This window comes from Carassius auratus, chromosome 44 (assembly GCF_003368295.1).
Source record: "Carassius auratus strain Wakin chromosome 44, ASM336829v1, whole genome shotgun sequence".
Classification (NCBI taxonomy): domain Eukaryota; kingdom Metazoa; phylum Chordata; class Actinopteri; order Cypriniformes; family Cyprinidae; genus Carassius; species Carassius auratus.
Genome location: NC_039286.1, coordinates 15,320,018 through 15,341,084, shown reverse-complemented (window position 1 = coordinate 15,341,084; position 21,067 = coordinate 15,320,018). Strand labels below are relative to the sequence as shown.

The 21,067-nt window shown below is 36.0% G+C and overlaps 2 protein-coding genes across 3 annotated transcripts in view; both read right to left on the bottom strand.

Annotated features, from left to right (window-relative positions):
* Window positions 1-1,109: 1,109 nt before the first annotated feature.
* On the bottom strand, window positions 1,110-8,558 carry LOC113062649 (WAS/WASL-interacting protein family member 2-like). 2 transcript variants are annotated; one of them, XM_026232646.1, is made up of 8 exons: window positions 8,448-8,558; window positions 7,166-7,290; window positions 6,932-7,064; window positions 6,427-6,537; window positions 5,058-5,720; window positions 3,947-4,150; window positions 2,961-3,062; window positions 1,110-2,679 (listed from the first exon to the last, which is right to left on the bottom strand). In XM_026232646.1, the coding sequence occupies exons 2-8, from the start codon at window positions 7,223-7,225 to the stop codon at window positions 2,639-2,641; spliced, it is 1,314 nt and encodes a 437-aa protein (XP_026088431.1). In that variant the 5' UTR covers window positions 7,226-7,290; window positions 8,448-8,558; the 3' UTR covers window positions 1,110-2,638. The 2 variants fall into 2 exon arrangements, with proteins under 2 accessions (XP_026088431.1, XP_026088432.1); XM_026232647.1 differs by having other exon boundaries at window positions 7,166-7,251.
* Window positions 8,559-12,816: 4,258 nt separating this feature from the next.
* The window catches only part of LOC113062647 (junction plakoglobin-like), a 68,345-nt gene continuing 60,094 nt past the window's right edge, over window positions 12,817-21,067 (bottom strand). Inside the window, exons 10-16 of the mRNA XM_026232645.1 lie at window positions 18,780-18,932; window positions 18,459-18,578; window positions 17,106-17,256; window positions 15,926-16,047; window positions 15,026-15,068; window positions 13,008-13,159; window positions 12,817-12,872 (exon numbers count right to left, since the gene is read on the bottom strand). Coding sequence (XP_026088430.1) covers window positions 13,023-13,159; window positions 15,026-15,068; window positions 15,926-16,047; window positions 17,106-17,256; window positions 18,459-18,578; window positions 18,780-18,932 — 726 coding nt within the window. The 3' untranslated portion in view covers window positions 12,817-12,872; window positions 13,008-13,022. The remainder of the gene's footprint in view (window positions 12,873-13,007; window positions 13,160-15,025; window positions 15,069-15,925; window positions 16,048-17,105; window positions 17,257-18,458; window positions 18,579-18,779; window positions 18,933-21,067) is intronic.

Below are 21,067 nucleotides of genomic sequence, written 5' to 3'. Positions count from 1 at the left end.
TGTGTAGGCCTATGTGTAAAACCATTCAGGCAAGTAGAAATTTATGAATGACTATAGGCACAAAACTTGTCATCCAGCGATCAATGAACAATTCACGAGCAGCGATAGTGATGAAATCTTGGCATTAAGGCATGAGGCATAATGGCATATACATTTTGAAAACTAAAAATTAATAAATGTTTCGGACTAAATACTAGCTTTTCACTTTAAAAACTAAGAATGTCCTGTAGAGTTATTTCTGAATAGTTATGAATTTACTCTTTTTTTATGACATGAGGACACAATGCAATAAAATGGTTCACTTCTTTTTAAGGCCCACAGTTTCTACTGTGTCGGTTGTGGTTGGCCATTTTAAAACCAAATGGTTTGAAAATTGTTATTACTCATCCCTTACCACCCATTCACTCAGCATCTCTGATTTGTATCGCTTATTCCTTCTAATATTTCAAATCCAACAGGCCTGTTCAAGACCAAATAATGTTTCCGTTGAAAACAAACTGTTCTCTCCAGGTGAAGTACTGCTTGTACAGGTCCTCGTTTTGGTCCAGGATTTTCAGATGACAGACCAGTTCTTTTGGGGATAGAAAGTCATCACATGGATGAAGGCTTTATTTGGTAAGAACTGCTCGTAGTCTTCCTTTTTTTCCATACAGAAGGTATTTGTTTTATTCAGGATTGGTAAAACCTCTATTATGTCAAAGTCTGCCCCTGAAAAACGACACAGACATTCTTTGAGCGTGTTTTTTCCTCAGCTTTATTTCAACAGGTGTGGACAGACTTTAGTTAAGCATGGGATGGTGACAATGACAGTCCTCTCTCTCTCTCTCTCTCTCTCAATGTGAGTAAGTTATGCTCGTCTAAAGACATGTACACTGACCCCTGCTGGCAGACAGTAGGCAAGTAGAGACAAGTATTAGTCTAAGAAAACATCCTCATATTCATATTCATGTATGAGGACATTCCATCAAGTAACGATTAGTCCGAGACTTAATTTGAAACCTATGTTTGCCTGAAATTATTTACTATATTACAAGCTTTTTACAACTTAAAAATAGATTAATCACTATCACTACCATATCTCTCTATGTACTTGTAAATACACAAGTTTCTTTTTTTACAAATCCCGTACCGACACGTTAATCAGTAAATGTAAGGCAGAAGAACAAAGAGGGACAAAAAACGGTCCGTCTAATCTACACTCCATTTATGAGAAAGTTAGTTGTTTTTCTGCTAGTCACTGAAAGTTAGTCACTGAACAAGGTGTGGAGAAACTGGGATGTGTGTGTCTGCATGCATGGCTTGGCTGAATGCAAACATCAGTTAGTTGAACATGACTGTAATGAAATGACTAGATGCCACATTTCTGCAGCAATACTGTAACGTATAAGACAACCGTTCAAGAACCCTTGGTCACGGTCCTGTCATCTGAACAGCAGATGCACTGTTAAAAAACAGAAGAAAATGAAGCAATACAGAAAGCAATTTCACGGCTTTACATGCAAATTTACCCAACGTTTATATTGGAGGTCTGTCCCAAGCAGCAGCATGCACTGAACTTGATTTTTGCAAAGTGATAAAAATCCTAGATCAACTTCATAAATGGCTGAAATGCTCCACCAAAGGCTGTCTTTGACACAACGCTGCACAAAACCAGTCTGTAGACAGCATGTGGACATGACCTGCTTTCAAACATAACGCAAGCGATATAGATGTGCCGTCCTGTAGTGGGAAAATGACAGAAAAGCCAGGATTCAAAATGCAGGTAAGTTTACGGCACAAAGTGCGATGCATATTGAATGACGACAACTCCGAACCTGAAAAAAAATCCCATGGTCCATCTTTAGGACAAACGATAAAAAGCAATCGACCAACCGGTTCCCAAAGGAGGATGCGTGTCACAACTAAAGGAGCCATGCTGATTTATTAATGGCAGAGCATCTGTTGGCACTTTCTGACTTTTTTGTTCACAACCTTACCGGAGGGTAATGAAGTCCCAACAAACCCCCTGAGAGAACTTAAAGGTAATGGCTGTTCCCTGAAACCAGGACAAAAGACAAAAACATCTAAAGCAGTAACAGTTAGTACAGTTCAGCTCACACTCAGACACGTTCTACTCTGAGTGACGCGTTATTCACAGTGCATAACATGGGGTGGCGACTGAGAGGTAAAGTGAACAACAAAACCTTGAACATGTTGCCTGACGCAGTAGTTAAGACATTTTCCAGGGACATGCTTTCTGTTCCCATCTCAAGTGCTATGCTTTACCTACATACAGGCTCTGACGGCCACTTCCGGCTCTCAGTGCATATCCAACCAAATGTGCAATGACCATTTTAAGGGTACTTAAAATTTCAAAAGGAGAAAAAAAAAATGAAAAGTTGTCCGTTATTGATGATGGAATGCAATACTTTCCCTAATCTCACTCTTTTCTGAGCGACGGTGACCTTCCGCACCAGACAAAAGTGATAGAATGGAGTTTGCTTGATGTAGAGGAACGTTATCCGATGGGGGAATGATTGTTAATAAGGTGCAGGCTTTGTGTCTTTAGATGCGCATGTGAGATTGTCTGTTTATGAGCGTATGGGTCTGAATGAGGATCCCTCGTCGATGGTGGAGTCCGGGCGACCGGTCACAGTGTTTACCTCCCAACAGGTGGCAAAGGAGGGGCTCCTCTCATTACTGCCAAACAAACAGAAACACATATGAGTCCAAGATCAAAAAAATCACTGTATTCTTCCCTGGTGAACAGCACTAGAATTGAAGCCATCATGGTAAAGTTGTGTGATAAACCTACTGAAGATGAAATGCATGCAGCAGCTGTCTTTACACAAGCACATGAGAGCATACGAGTGATCGAAGCAGGCTTTGTGCTCACTGTGAGATGCGTTACAAGCATTTGTTGAAGTTGTGTGGTTCTGAACCAAACTGCTAGGTCTAACGGTTCATTTGCTGGGACTTACCTCTGTTAGCTTTGCTTGGGTATATCTTAGTGAAGTGTCTATACTCTTCTGGAGGAGGGAAGTCATCCAGAGGATGAAACGAATACTTGGACTCAAAATCATCTGTTGGAAGAGACAAATAAAAAGGAATATTTGTATAGAATTTTCTAAACGATTATAACAATGTACACTACCATGCAAAGTTTGGGGTCAGTAAGATTTTTTTCAAGAAATTATTTTATTCCGCAAAAGTTTAATGTTTAACAATACATTTTTCTTGAGCAGCAAATCTGAAGGCTTAAATATAAATAATAATTCACAATATTGTTGTTTTTACTGTATTTTTGATCAAATACCTGCTGCATTGGAGCTGTAGGTAACTACTTGACCCAAACAGTTCAAAAGTAATGTAGGTCTTTACAAAATTTGCTTCACTATTTATGTAAGAAAAAGAGTGAAACTTGTCTTGCATTTAACAAAAATGTATTTTTAATAAATATTTATTTATTAATAACACGTCTTATTATTTATGATCAATAGTTTTTTTTTTTTTTTTTATCTTTCCTCGTTTTTATGTAACTCTGGACAATCTTCATTTCTGAACAAATGTAAATGACATACATTTTTGTTCATTAAAGGGGTCATATGAAGTTGCTAAAAATAACATTATTTGGTGTAATGAAATTTGTTTATGTGGTTTAAGGTAAAAAAAACAACAACAAAAAATCTTATTTTCCACATAATGTACATTATTGTTGCTCCTCTATGCCCCGCCTTCTGAAATGCGTCGATTTTTACAAAGCTCGTCACTCTGAAAAGTGCGGTGTGCTCTGATTGGCCAGCTAAATAGAGTTTCTGGCCACATGACAAACCATCTCTTGCCCTACAGGACAAGCGCAGTGCTAGTTTCAATTTGGAGAAAACACCATCCTCTCTATATGAGGGAAGGATGTTGAAATGAGGATGTGAGGGCAGGTGTGGGTTGAGAGCGAGCATGAATGACTCACCTACAAAGGAACGGGAAATGGAAGTATGTCCATTGCGGATGGGCGGGGGAGGGGGCGGGGGTCCGGCTGGGGTGCGGGAGGGGGGAGGTGGGGGCTTGCCTCGGCTCGGGACATCCGAGGCAGTGCCGTGAGTCCGGTAAGGAGGTGGAGGCGGAGGTGGGGCATCACGGCCGTTTCGTGACGGCTGCCCAGGAACTGGAGGAGCTAGTAAAGAAAGTCATGTTGAGAAAGTCAAGCAAATAACAGAAAGATAAATATCAATACAATTCTCATGCACCATAGTTCAACTCTTCTGAAGCCATACAACAGCTTTGTGCTAAATTATGAAGGACTTCCTCACACAATAGTCATCATAATTCAGAATAAAGCGCCTGAATCATAGACTGCATGTGTAGTGCTTTTATGTTGTCCTAGGTGGAAACTGAAAGACGTGGTCACAGTGATAGACATATGAGAAGAGAGACAACGAACAGCTTTAAAATACTCCTTGTGAATTACGCAAATTAAAAAAGACCTAATGACTATTTATTTTGTGTGAATAGCTCTAGAAGAACAGTATGGTTTAAATATTTGGTGTTTTTTTTTATTTAAGAATAATAGTAATGTCAATACTTTTACTTAAGGATGCATTAAATTGAACAAAAGTAATTTATTACGTTACAAAATATTAACATTTCAAATAAATGCTGTTAAGTTGAAATTTGTATTCATCAAATAACTCAGAAAAATAAAAGTCTCAAGGTTTTCACAAAAATATGACTCTTTCAACACTGATAATAAGGAGAGATGTTTCTTAAGCAGCAAGTCAGCATGATTTCTGAAGGATCATGTGACACTGAAGACTGGAGTAATGATGCTGAAAATACAGCTTTGTATTTCTGCATTTTATAATATATTAAAGTTGAAAAGAGTTCATTTATATGTGTAACAACAATTCACAATATTACTGTCTTTACTGTATTTTTGATCAAATGAAGTCTTGGTGAACGTACAGTACTTTTTTAAAACCAAAAAATCTTCTACAAAAATTATTAATTTGAGTAAATTAGAGAAAAGTCACAGAGTAATCATTTTCTCTGGATCCAGATTACAGACTGTAAGTAGAGCTCACCTGCTCCTCGTCCCGGGGGCTCTCTCGCCGGAGGCGGGGGTCTGGCAGCCTGTGGGGTGGGTGACGGTGGTGGAGGAGGAGCATGTCCTCGTGTCGGTGTGTGTCCACCCGCTGAAGGCTTCTTGCTGAGTGAGTTGTGTCTCTGGGGCAGTTCGGGGGCCGCCTCGTTCACAGGACTGGAGGGGCCATTGGAAACCCCAGACTGCTGACGGTACGGGGGCGGAGGCGGGGCCAGGGAAGAAGAAGATGAAGACAAGCGGCTGCTCGCTGGAGACGGAGGAGGTTTCACAGGTGGAGGTGGAGCGTTTTCACGCATCGGTGCCGGAGAGGGTCCTCGCTGCCCTGGAGTCGGCGGAAGTGGCTTTTCACGATTGTATGAGGGAGCTGTGGCTTTCTGCGGCGGGGCAGGAGGAGCGTTTCCACGCCGGGACATTGGGGGTGGCGGAGGGGGGGCAGAGGAGCTGTGCCTCATGCCTGTAGAGGGGCTGCTGCCTCCACTGGGGGAACGGGAGAGATCAGGGAGGGACGGTCTTTGGGAACGGCCAGACTCCGGGGGGGAGGCCTGCTGAGAGGGACTGTCGGGGTCATCGTGACCGCTGGGTGGGCGAGGGGCAGCAGAACGAGTCCCAGGATGGTGCAACGCAGACCTGCCTGCAGAACCATCTGTAACACAACCGGTTCAACATCAGAACCAACCATAATTACAAGGCTTGCATTCATTTGAGGAAACACCCTTTGCGTATCTGAGAAACACTGGCACAATACTCTAATATGAATCATATTTTGTAGGCAATGATCACTGCAGAATGAACAAACACATTTTTGTGAAAACCCTACAGTGGGAAATCTGTACACTGGAAATCTGAAAAGTTTCTTTATTGGGATCTATGTTTCCATGAATAATCTTTAAAGGGGTAGCTTATCCCAAAAATAAAAATGATTTAATTCAGAAGGCTTTTATTCATCCCCAGAGCTGTGCTTTTTATGATGGATGGATTTACTTTATAATTGATAACTGCTTGAAAGAGCCAAGACATTTTTTAATAACTCAGTTTGTATTCGTCTGAAAAAAGATTTACACCTAGGATGGCTTTGAGGGTCAGTAAATCACCGCATAATCAACATTTTTGGATGAACTATCGGTTTAAAATCCTTGGAACCTTTCCATTCCACAAAAGGTTCTTTATAGTCAAAAAAGATTCTTTCGCTGTTCCTCATTAAGAATTTTTTCTTTTAAGAACTGTTCACTGAAAGATCCTTTGGGAAAAATATTTAGGAGTGCGAACTATATGAACTATAAACAACAGAGGATGTAAAAAGTTTTCCTTTAAATAGATTAAAAACCAAACATTTTTAACAATCAACACACCTCCTACAGATCGCAATTTTGGGACTCCACCCTGAAACAGCCCTCCCACTGGCTGACCCGGTGCAGTAGACCCTCCACCACCAGACACACCTCCGCCACTTCCTTTCGCCTCTAAAAAAACAGACAAACAAACAGTTTTTAATGCATTTTTATCATATATATGCAGTCTTGATGAGCAGAAGACAATTCTTTCAAGAATATAAAGACCCCCAAACTTTTGAACAGTTTTGCAAGTAGATATAAAAAAAAAAATGTTTTGTAACTATCCATTTAAGTAAATGTATCACCTATGATCGCACACCAATGCATTTTGGCTAAGAAGCCTTCATCAGGGTGAAACGAGGGGTTTTATATTTTACTCATCCTCGAGTGCCTTGGCTTTGCATGATTTTTATGAGTTGAACTGAACCTTATCCAAAGATCACTAGAATTAAAAAATAAAAAAAAAAACAATTTCACTTCAGCAGCACATAAAAAAATATTTGGGCTTATGCTTTCCACTTACTCTCAATCATAGGGGCACTCCTGTCATTGACAATGCCAACTTTCTTCAACTTGGGCACTTTGCAGATATCAGAGAGCAACGCCCCTCGGCCCTTCGCTTCATCTCGGTTCAGCTTGGGAGGGCTTGTGCTTGTCTGAGGAAAGCGAATTAAAAAGGAATTAAGCATGCTGCGAATATTTTTGAGGTAAAGCTGTGCAGTTCCCAATAAAGTTACCAGACAACTTGAGTCCTTACCTGGCTAAGGGTGGGCGGAGGAGGGGGTCCACCTGGAGGTGGAGGGGGAGGAATGGGCATCTTGGATCTCTGTCCGGTGATTACAGCTGAAAGTGTGACACATAAAACTTCATGAAGACAGCTACCTAAAGAAACAGCAAATTAAAGCATAAATCAAACGTTTTAAAAATGAGGTCATGTTTCCAGCCATCTTTATATATGTATATATATTGTTTTTAAAGGAGGTTTCCAAGGCTCTACAGTAAGAACAGAAATACTGTGAAATATATTTAAAATTTCAAATATCTGTTGTCTAGTTAATTTATTCCTGTGATGCAAAGCTGAAATATTTATTATTATCAACGTTGAAGTTGTGCAGCTTCATATTTATGTGAAAACAGTGCTACATTTTTTTTTCTTTGATGAAAAGAAAGTTAAAAAGAACAGCATTTATGTAAAACAGAAAACCTTCGTAAGATTACAAACGTATTTACAGTCACTTTTGATCAATTTACTACGATTCCAAATTCCAAACAAATATTTGGAAAAATAAATAGACTGAACAGTGGTGTTTATATAGAGAATATGTTTCACATTTCTGTAATAAATCAGACAACCCCGATGTTTATCATTACATAAACATGTATTATTTTTATATTATACAAGATTATATCGAATCCGCAGTTTTCTGACCTTGTGAAAAAGATACTGATCCATACTCTACTGTTTTTAATCAGAAACCTCTTATTTAATAAGTAGACAAAACACTAGAGCTCAGATATAAAACATCTGAACAGATCTCATCCGTGTTTTTTTCTTTCTGTTGCTTTAGGAAAAAAAAATGAATGGAAATCATTTTAACTATAATTACAAGCGTAAAATATATACGGGATGTCCGCATTTATGATGCGCATGATTGATAGAATAAAGTTAGCAGTATACTGTACAATGAATTAATGTAGCATCCATGTAAAAATGTAAATAAAAATAATAATAACATGCAGTTAGTATGTAAACAACAGGGCCTGCAGGCTAAGGCCATTTAACCCGTATAACATACTCTTTTCAAATCATTTCACTGACTAGAAAATCGTTAAATGACATTTAAATGCACATCCCGTATTTTATTTGCACATGTATTTGATTGTGAGTTAGCTGGACTTTAGCCTTAGCTTAGCTTGGCCTCCAGGTGCGTCCATCGCGTCAGGACGCTTCCAGCCGACTGCGCGTGAAGAAAATATTCCGTCGTGTGAACCCGACATAACGTGATTATGTGATGAAATAATACGATGGGTGTGCCTACTTTTTTCCCGCAATGTCCGATGTTTTTGCAAACCGGGCTCCCGTCATACATGATCTCGCGCGTCAATCGCCTTGATTTGCTCCCCCGTACATAACGGAAATTACGTCACTGTACACCTCGGCGTGAAAATTTTCATTATTGATAAAAAAAAGGAGCTTTTATTGAATAATAGCACGCAAAGCAGCTAAAATCTGAGTGCTTGGGTTTATTCTATTAGAGTTTCTACTAGAATTTTATTATAATTATACTCCGCTAAAATGTATCGCATGGATCTTTAAGATATCTTTTTTTTTATTAATATATGTTTTGTAATTGTAATTTATAATATAATATGATTATTCATATATATATATATATATATATATATATATATATATATATATATATAATTTTTATATTATACAAGATTAGTATAAGATTAGTAGTTTTCTGAACATGGTCATTTTGGTGCGTAAATATCACATTCACAAACGCTCGCACGCAAATACACACACACACACACACACACACACACACACACACACACACACTCACACGCTTAATCAAATTAACCCCTCATTTACTTAATGATTTTGTGAGAATGTTTTGAACGTTTCAAATACTTAACAACTCAACATCGTGTCACTGAAACTGACTTTTATATACAAAATACGGCTGTCAAGTTCAGTAGCAGTTTTGCTTCGTTTGCTTCATATTTCATGCAGGAATTTCAAATGTAGTTATTTTATGATACGAACTCAATCCCAGGAGTGTTATTACCAGTAATGCCAAATTCTGCCACGTGATGGTGCTATAGGATGCATTAAATTACATGGATTCTGTGGCTTATATTATCCTGATTCATAAGAATTTCTATTCATTATTTGTGTCATATGAGCATCAACTGCACAGGAAACACAGCGAATTGTCTATTACAGTTTGGCTGGTAAACATATATATAACATACTGACAGAGCAAGACGTTTTTATTTAGTACTTTTTTCACAAATGCATTTTCTTCATTTGGACTGGACTATGAAGAAAGACTCTCAGCCCTTACGAAAAATAACCATGGTTTTATTATAGTAAAACTGTAGTAACCCGTGGTTTTTTTGGCGTATTGACTACCATTTGTATAACCACAGATTTACTACAAATACCATGGTTATACTATGGTTAAAGGTCCCCTTCTTCGTGATTCCATGTTTTAAACTTTAGTTAGTGTGTAATGTTGTTGTTAGAGTATAAATAATATCTGTAAAATTCTAAAGCTCAAAGTTCAATGCCAAGCGAGATATTTGATTTAACAGAATTAGCCTACAAAAAACTACATGGTTAATTTGTGGTTACCATGGATTAACTATAGTAACCATGGTTTTTGGTTTTATTTGTAGTAAAACCATGGTTAATTTTCGTAAGGGAGAACACCAAACCTTCTTCAGATAACAGGTTAAATGGTGTGTGTGTTAAAGGAGGTGATCAGATCAAATGCACCAGGTAGCCCTAAGCCTGAGTGTCTATACAAATAACTACTTTAATGAAATAGTAAATGCAAGCCTGGATAAGCATGCAATTTACATTTTATTAAGATGGTATCCAACATTTTTGCAGCCTCTGGCCAGACGTGCTTAACAGATCACCAGTAAAGGAGTCATTCAAATTATTATGAAACGATATTTTTTTTTTGTACACAGTCCAGTTGTTTCTCCTTGGATAAAAGTCAAGTAACTGAGACGATTAATATAATTCATTTTATTTATTTGAAAACAAACAAAAAACAGTCAAACTAAAAATGTTTCAGTAAAAATGCATATTCACTGTGACTTCCTGTTGACATTCCGTGAACTATTTTTACTTTTTTTTTAACTATATGATGACAGCATCATCAGGAGTGTAATTATCACTAAATATGCAGAAGAAGAGAAGGCAAATCGATGTGACAATTGCAAAATATTTGATTAAATTTTAAAGGACTAGTTCACCCAAAAATGAACATTTGCTGAATATTTACTCACCCTCAGGCCATCCAAGATTTAGATGAATTTGTTTCTTCATCAGAACAGATTTGGAGAAATTTTGCATTACTGTACATCACTTGCTCTACAGTGAATGGGTGCCGTCAGAATGAGAGTCCAAACAGCTGATAAAAACATCACAGTAATCCACATCACTCCAGTCCATCTATTAATGTCTTGTGAAGGGAAAAGCTGCATGTTAAGAAACAAATCCATCAAGACGTTTTTAACTTTAAACTGTTTCTCCTGGCCAAAATATGATCCTATAATAATTCAGTGAAAAAGTCCATCTTCTGTTCTCCTCTGACATCCAAATCCACCAACATGTTTGTTTAGAACCATTTTTTTATTTTATTATTATGTGTGCATATTTCTCTCCTGATTCAGACAAGATGACTTTATTTCAGCTTTTCACTTAATTAACTGATGGTCTGGAGTGGTGTGGATTACTGTGACGTTTTTATCAGCTGTTTGGACTCTCATTCTGACGGCACCCATTCACTGCAGAGGATCCATTGGTGAGCAAGTGATGAAAAACTAAATTTCTCCCAAGCTGTTCAGACGAAGAAACAAACTCATCCATATCTTTGATGACCTGGGGGCAAATTATAAGTTTTGGGAGCACTATTCATTTAAGATGATTGATACTAACACTGCTGCTGTAAAAGATTTGAGCATAACAGGGGTAACCGTACCAGAATAGCCTTTATCAATAACTACTATTACATTTGGCACATACATGTTCCTTATATACCAACAGATGGCAGGCAGATTTGTACTTAAGAAGCTAAATTCTCCATTATAATTACAGTTAATGAATAATGCTCGATAATTACTGCAGTTTGATCAATCAGCAATCACACTTCACACAGATTGTAATGTCTTTAAAATTAATATAAGCCTTTCAAATTCATGTTTATAATCAGTCAACTGACCACAAAAATCTCATTCAAAACAAGATCAGCACATTTATATCTATGTACAATGATGTAAAACAATATAGTTTTTGTATAAAAAATATTTAAAGTCTAAGGGATGTTATTTAAAGAGGGCACAAGAGAGTATGGAGTAAACAAATAAAGAATAATGAATTCAACCAGTCATCATCAGACAATATTTTGACCAATCGGAATAAAGTGTTCCAGACTGCTGTGTAATAATAATGGAACTGTTTTGTATTGAAACTTTAAGGGTGACTCAAGATTGCAAAGTGGGAAAAGCAATCACTGAAATGCAAATTATTCATTTGTTAAACAGTACATTGTATATGGTCTTAATAAAGAGTAATATACCATCATTTTAGAGTATAATTAAAATAACAAAGCTAAATGATCATCGTGCCAAAAAAAAATTCAGGATAATGACATCATGTTCCCTATTACAGTAATATCACTGAAAGAAAAACAAATGGTCATTTTACAGTCACTGTGTATTAGATTTCTCTGAAATATACTACAAATGTGGCCATACATTGTACTTATTTAATTAAGCAACTCTGACATACCTGTAAATGTATGAATCCTACAATTATTTTGGGATTTACAATGTTGTTGCATGATAGCAGTCATTAAAAAACAAAATCTACAGAAAATAAACTGACCGACTGTATTTGGACACTTGTATGTGCTTACTGAGACTTTAATTTCAAAACCACTGGCATTCATATTTTATTGGTTTATTAGGAATTTGTGTCCAAACACTTTTGTATATTATAGCTGAGATTAACGTTTACAGATCTGTCATCCATTAATGCCTCCTAAAATGTCTTTACATGAAATCATACACCCCAAACTTTCTCTTCCAACTGAATATCAGTTTGTCTCTTAAACATAATAAAAAAAATCCAAGAAAAAATGAAAACAGAAGAAATCCTGCCCTTGACCTGTTAGTAGAGGTTTGCAGTTTTCTTAAGTACCAGAAAAAAGGCAGGACAAACGTCTTCGTATAATAGTGAGATTATGAAAATACAAACAGGTTTCTGTTTTTAGATGCATGTTTTGTTGTTGCTTTTATACTTTTTTCTACTCAGTAGCAATGCCACAAATACACAGAACGCAAAGGAAAACGAACCCTCGTGTGGCCGAGCCGCTAGCTAGCTAATGCTACATTTCTAGGATGGAGTTGTCTGGTTATCTTTGGACAAAACAATATAAAGTACCAAATGTACATGTTATGATCACATGCTGATCGCGTCACCACACTTTCAGGATTTGTCACTCTGTTAGCAGCACAAGATGACAAGATGAGTTAGGCAGTGCTTGGAGTTCACATCACAAACAGACCGGTGGTGAACTAAAGCAAGTTGTGTGTTTTGTTCTTTCTTTTGTTCAAGCACTGCACAGTTCAGGCCCTGCTCCATGTTTTTTTTTTTTTTTGCAGGGAACAAACTGGTTTGGGGTCTTCATCATCATCCACTTCATTTGACCTGAAGACTGAGAGGAACATCTTTGATGAGATTCGTTTTATTCAGGAATCACACGTTCAGAAAATCACAAACAGGATAATGTTGTGTTGACTCATAACTAGAGACTCTGAATTGTACGTCAGGGAAGCGCGTGCACACTAACCTGCTGGCAGTGTTGTTAGAGGGGATTTGGGTACACCTGTCGAGGGTCATAGGTCATTTCTGGCATGTATTGCTCATGGAGCTCAGCGTCCAGCGGGAGGCCGTCCATGTGTAAATCAGAGTAACCATATGGAGGGTAAACTGCATCCAGATCTTAGAGAGAAAGAGAGAGATCAGCTAAAGTTACAGTTATTATGTGTAAACACAACATATTTCAATTGTTTTTGTCTTTGTTGTTTATATTTATTATTAAAAAAAATCATAATAATTACTTGTTACATTGTTAATAAAAACTTATTTCATTGTTAGTTTGATGCATTTACTAACTAATGTGACATATATAAAGAATTTTATATTACATATTATAGTGTATATTTATTATAATTGTGAATAATGCTATATATTTTGTATAAATTATATATGAATATTATAATAAAATACAGATTAAATGTAATGATATATAAACATTGTAGTAAATCACACTATACAATTTCACTGAAATATTGTATATAATGTAATATATTTTATATTTTGTAAAAAATATATAAAATATTGACATTATTACAAATGGTTAAAATTGTAATTTTATAAAAATTGTTGAATATATATATATATATACACACTATATAATATTTATATTTATATACTATAGAACAAATTATATATAGATAATTATTTTTATAGTTATAGGTTTGTAAAAACAGCATGGTTAAATGTGTAAATTTCTCAGTCTGTTGTTTTTTAATTATATTTTAACACATTAAATTGACAGTCCAACTAAATAAATTATTACAAGGTATTTGAATATTTGTAGTATTATTAATAATACATTTAATTATTCATTGAACAATATGTTTGCTGCCTTTTTATAAAAGCACTAAGCTGCTCAAGGTCATGCGTGTTCACTAATGAGATGTACAGAAGTAAAGCAGAGTGCCTGAAATCCTTTAACCATGGTAAAATCAGTGTAAACAGCATGCATCATTGCCTTGAATAGAAAATGTGAAAAGAATAAAAACATCTACAGTACTTCAAGCATTTTCACATAACGGAGGACCCTTGACATTGATTGAGTGCTGGTTAATAAAGTTTAAGTGACCGAGGGGGATTTCAGATGAACTAATTCAATGAATCCAACTGCCACATTCAGGCAGAAACACACACACACACACACACACCCTGAGGCCAGAGCAGAAATGCCTGAAGAATCAGATGGAAAAACACCCCTAATCCTCAAACTTCACGTCATATGTATAATAGTGCATGGAACATAATGTTTGTTTTGTACAAGACAAAATATTACAGATGTTTTTTTTTTTTTTTTTTCAGTAGGTTTTTTATATAGACCTGCAGGGAACAAAACATTCTTATTCTGAAGATCTTTAATCATTATATGAAGCAGCATCTTCATTATTCATCATAAAACAATAATTTATTGAACATCATTCTTACATTCTAATTCTGAATTCGTTTATAGTCTATTGCTTTCATGACATATAATTTAAAAGTTAAGGTTTCCATACAGATGCATTTATTTTAGACTTTCATTGTAAGTGCATTTTTTCAAAGTGGTTTTTGCTAATTTTTACAAACTGTGGGGTGTTCTTCAGATATTTTATGGCTGAACAGTATCAGTGTGTGAAATATTTGTGTAACAGGATCAAACAGGTCGATCAGGTTTCAGTAGGTTGTTTTTTATTTCCAATTTTGGCGAACGAGTGAACAGCACATCGCATCCCTAACGTACCCATAAATGTTATTCTGTCTGTTCGTGGGACGGACTGACGACAACACAATCAAACCACTCTTGCGCTTGATAAAATGTGAATTCAATGACTGTCTCACTTTATCTTTGCGTCTTTGACCCTTCTCTCACATGCATACGCATGCCATAACTCATTTGTCATGTGGCATTTTATTGTAATGCCCTTCACTTTAATGCAGCGAGATGTGCCAGATAAATAAGCAGTGTGTGGTGGTGTTGTGTACTAAAGCAGAAGGACTGTGCTCTCAACTCACCATCTGGTATATATCCAGGGTCGAGTGGCATGGCGGCATGTGCCTGAAAGAATATGAATGCAAACCCATTCATTAAACGTTTCTTTCATAACAACAAAAAATATGATACCATTGAAATATCAGGAAATATCCAATATATATATATTAATTGATCAGCAAATCAGTATATTAGAATGATTTCTGAAGGATCATGTGACACTGAAGACTGGAGTAATGATGCTGAAAAGGGATAAATTACTTTTTTAAAACATTCAAATAGAAACCAGCTATTTTAAATACTAATACTATTTCACAGCATTACTGATTTTACTGTATTTTTGATCAAATAAATGCTGTGGGCACCAATTCACTTTCATTAGGACATATGCATCTCCTTTACATATACGTCTCCTATCAGTCTCATTTACATTTATAACTGTTTACAGTTTTACACAGTGGCCCCAAAAAGAATTTCTAACATTCTGGACACAAGTCACACGTACGTGGATTTGAATGTTATTGCATTGGAAAATATCAAACTAAGTTGTATCTGCAAACATGACACTTTCTCTGATAACTAACATCACTTTTCTAAGCCATTTTTTTCTGATCTACACACTAAAAATGGCTAAAAATATCCAAGTGCATGTGACAGTCATATAACCGTTTGCAGTATAAGAAACCTAAATGAAACCGACACACTGAATTAATGGAAAAAATCACACTGTTTCAAATCAGGGTTGAATTAGCAATTTGGTTTGCATTCATTTTCAATAACTGAAAGGTATGTCATCATTTATGCCGTATCAATGTAATTATTACATTATGATTGCAAAAAATTGATACTGCATACAATCATTCATTGAAATGAACTCATTGAGTGACCTCTGTGTGTGACTCCTGAATAAATACTATATTCACCATTTCCCAAGCTGCAGGGTCATGTTTGAAGAGGGAATGGGTGAGCTCCACCGACACACGCTTCCTGTAGTCTGAACTCTTGTCCTCCGAGATCCGGAAGAGAACAGCTGCAGCATAGGTGGCTGAAGAAGAGAGAAGGATTACAACCTGATTTTTTTATATATGATATGATACATAACATTATTAACTTATTATTATGGATTATTATTATTATGTAATTTTTATAATGCATGGAATATATTTAGTGAAAAAAAAATACAGTATTTTCCGGACTATAAGTCGCACTTTTTTTCATAGTTTGGCTGGTCCTGCGACTTATAGTCAGGTGCGACTTATTTATCAAAATTAATTTGACATGAACCAATAGAAAACATTACCGTCTCCAGCCGCGGGATGGCGCTCTATGCTGCTCAGTGCTCCTGTAGTCTACACTGAAGACATAGAGCGCCCCCTCGCGGCTGGAGACGGTAATGTTTTCTCTTGGTTCTTGGTTCTAAATAAATGCGTTCTTTAGAACTTTCTTTTCATCAAAGAATTCTGAAAAAAAAATCATAATGTAACACACATATAAATATATAATGTATACTTGATTATTATGTAATATTTAACATTAATTTATGATCTAATATAAATGTACATAACAAATAAAATATACACATACGTATAAAAAATACACTTGCTGGACTACGACTTTAATGGATGGTCTATTAATCAAGTGAAGTGTAAACAGACTTTTTAACTAAATGTATTCCTGAAAGTGAAATCTTCAGCTTGTGAGATTAATGGCCATTTAACACGTTATGTGCCGAGCTGAAGATTTGTTTGCAAACTTTAGGTCTTTCGTGTATTCTGCTTCTTTTCGATGCTGATGTGTGGCACTTAAGTCAGTGTAACGTCATGTTGTGTCTGACTGTGTTACCACAGACTGTCATTGTCGAGCAGATACAGGAGAAAGTGTTAAAAGGGAAGTGAAGCCCAAGTATGGTGACCCATATTAGGAATTTGGGCTCAGCATATAACCCATCCAAGTTCACACACACCCGGTAATTCACTGCCCCCCATTTACAATCCCTGCTGGACCTGAGACTCGAACCTGCAACCTTCAGGTTGCAAGTCTGACTCTCTAACCATTAGGCCACAACTGCCCCCAAACAGCTTCCTCTGGATGGGCATCACTCACCAATCCCCTCATTGGGAGAGTGCAGGAGCTCCATTAGAGGTGCAGATGCTCCTTCTGCGTCAATCATCTCAGCAGACTGCTTATCCAGAGCCAGTTCACACAAAACACCAGCGGACACACGCTTTATGTTCTCCACGTAGGAGTACAGAAGCTAACAGGAAACAGGAAGTCAAAGAATGAGAGGGGTCATACGCACACACAAAAAAACGAAACTGTGCCGTTTCAATAATGCTTCATTAACACCTCCATCTCATTACAAGGTTGTATTTTTCTTGCACTTCTTATGTAATTGTTTCCTATTTTTTTAAGTTACTTTGGACTTAGCGTAAAAACATGTAACATAATAATAATGCACAGTTTTTTGGGAAGCAACTAAAATGAGTGACAATAGTATTTTTCCGATATCGTAACATAACTCTGTCGCTTTTTTCAGTAACAAACCACTTTTCCCAACATATAGCAACTAACCACTTCATCACTATTTTAATGTCATATTTTATTTTGCACAGATAATTACAAACATAATTTTTAACACTCTGTCAGTTTGAGGAAATATGATTTTAGTGAATTGGTTCATTTAGCAGATTCATCTATATGAATCAACTCAGAACAACACTGAGTTCCTGCACAAGGCAGTGTTGTTAAAGCTAAAACTATTAATAATCTTATTCGTTAGTTGAAATAAAGCCGAAATAAAACAACATATAATATAATACAGTATAATATAAATATTAGATCACAAATTAGATGAAAATATATAGTATAGTATACTATACTATAATAAATACTAAATGTATAGTAAATAAAAGAATATACAAAAATGTTTTCAAAATAAATAAATGCTATAACACTGCACATAAGTCCGTTTGTAAAAAATTGTAAAAAAAATTAAGTGAAATATTTTGTTAAATGCTATCATGTATCACTATGTTTTATTCTATATAAATTATATACATTTGGCATTATTATTTAGTATGTATGTCTTCAAATTTAATACGATGACTCTACTCAAATTGCTTGTTGTTGTGGCAGAAAAATGTGTATCTAAATATAAAAGATATCATCTGATAGTTATGTATTTAAAAAATATATCCCTTATGGTATATTGTTTATTTTATTTTATTTATTTATTTTTGCTTGTAGCTTATCTAACTTCTTTCTTAAAAGAGTAGCTTGACTCTATTTTAAAAGAAAGCTTTAAATGTAGCTTTGTTGATACTGGTATCATAATATATAAACCCTGACAAACACACACACATACAGACAGCAGCCATCGCCCGCAACACCCACACATCACAACACACACAGGTGAACCGCTTTCACTGCCAAAAATGCCATAAGTTGGTTCAGTACTTGCACAAACAGAGGAATGGTCTGCAAGCTGGCGATCTCCCCTCGGTTGATGGGATCTCTGGCCAGTATATGCAAAGCCCCTGTACAGCCTTCCACGATCTCCTCCATTCGCACGCCATCCTGTGGAAATAAAAAAAGTGAGAAGAAAACATTAACTCTAATGCTAAAGGGATCTGGTCCATGCCATATACTGGGACTGGGACCTTGATGCTAACTTGACTGTATTTTGTCCTCCCTTTGAGGGTTTCGGCCTATATGTGAGGGTGAATAAAGAGCATATACGACAAATCCATGCACCGGTATAAAAAGCTCCAAACGCACCTGATAGGTCTGCTGGGCCGCTGAGCCATGTCTTTGAGTTTCCTGATGAGCTTTCAATAGCAGGTTGATCAGTCGAGGGATTGTGCCAGATTCTCTTAGAGGCGCCTGATTGGCCGGACACAGGGCCAAGTTACGAATCAAACCCACTGTGGCCTATAGTGCGAAAAATGCATATAATTAAGAGTGTTTAGAGCATTTTCATCTGTTTGTTTGAATTTTCTTATTGCTTTCTTATGCTCACAAATGGATTAATGCAATGGTTTCCAAAGTAAATAAAATTACTCTAAATATTCATTTGAATTTCATTTCAATAAATAAAAAACTCTGAAAAATAAAAAATGAATAGAAATAAATAGCATGGAAGAATTTAATGTGAAATTTGAGATTATATTGAAATGAGCTGAAAGTTTATATACTGAATTTCATATAAATATCACATTAGCTGATCATTTTTCTTAAAATACCTAAAACAGAGTAAGTAAGTAAATAAATACATTAAAATAGAATAGTTCAGATAATTTGGAAGAATTTAATGAAAAATATATTTTATTATTTCTATATTTTATTTCTATATTTTTATAACATTTATTATATTCTATATTGAGATGCGTGCTTTAGATCGTCTCTGTATTTCGCCGAAGCTGAGCCCATTGAGCTCCAAACACTTCCTGCACTATGAATTATTGCAGCCTATGAAAAAATAATTTAAAAAAGATATTCTTTGGGATTTTTCTTTGTGACGGCTAAATTCTCTTCAACTCAATAAACCGTGCCCCACTTTTGTACCGCTGTACCTTTTCAAAAAGACATAATCTGAGCCTTAACTCAGTTGTTGTAAATTCATCACAGTGCAGCTCCATTGTAAGTCCATTCCTCAAAGCTTTCATCGTCTTTAACAAGTGACTCACTCTTGTAAATCCCAAAGTGATGCCTGTTGACTGAAGCCCAGGCACTGACATCAACTTGATTGCAACCGAGCAATGTTACATGCAGCAATAATGTTTTTTTTTTATATTAAAAATCTGAGCTGATTATAAAATTTAGGGGGTGTAAGATTGAATGCAATCTCAAATGTTTCTGGAGGCATCAATGCACATGTGAGTCTTTGCTGGTGAAATCACCTGTATATCACTCCACGATATAGTTCAAATAAATGTCATGCATTTATGTGAAGTGTCTGTCATTTTACTTCTGCCCAACCATTTGTGCACAAAGAGCCTTGGGTAAACGCTTAATTCCAGCCTCCTTCATAACACATTATTAGTCAACAATGTTCCTCTGCTGATTAGAGAACACTGACTGATAGAGCAGATCTCTGCAGGGTGGGACGAAAAGCCATGTCAAGTGTTGAAAATGCTGCAAATAAACATGATGCAATGCATTCCACACACTGGGCTCTCATGTGTGTTGCATTAGTGATCTGTCTTTTCCAACCCGCCTGGGTGCAACCCAAGCCATCAGCCAAACTGGGACGGTCCAACTGTAGTACATAAGGTTTTCATGAATCTCATTTGTAAAACCGTTGAACAGTTTTCTGGTTTCCATATAGGAGCCATTATAAAATAAATAGTTTGGCTTTAAATGAACCATGTCCAGATCAGTGATAAAATGCATAAAATTGGGCCATACTGTTACAATACCCTGATTCAACTCGTCAGCTCATTAGTAGAGACTTTAAGAGCTGAAGTAGGTCAGAAAAGTTAAAGGGCTGTGAGAAAATATGATGCATGTCAGATCTGCGTCTTGTTCAGCAGCGGCAGCTCTTAAAGTAATAGCAGCCAAAAATAACCAAATAACCAGCTGCAATGATGTCTGTTCATCAAAGAACACAAGAAAAAATAGGAAATCAATCACAGTTGCAGCTTTATTGATTTGTCTATATTTCATTTAGAATTTAGTGATTGATAACTTTATACATTTCTGTATGATTAATTTTCAGCTTGCTGAAGGGAACGGGTAGCTAAATATGACATTTATTATACTGGGTTTATGTAAAGATTGTTTTAGGTTCACTTAAATTAGAAGTTATTTTTAAAAGTCTAATAGATGTTAAAATTGATAGCAATTATACTGTAATGTTGAATGGCTAAAGTCAATGGTTAAATGTTAGGGGAAAAAAAATCATAGAGACAGCAGTATAATTGGTAACAGTGATACTTGCTTTCAGTCATAAAAAGATGCCATCAAACAAATATAAAAAATATACTGTCTTCATGTTTTTTCTTCATTAATTTGAAGATTAAACGTGAAAATATTCCAATATAAAAAATATATTAAATAACTTGTTA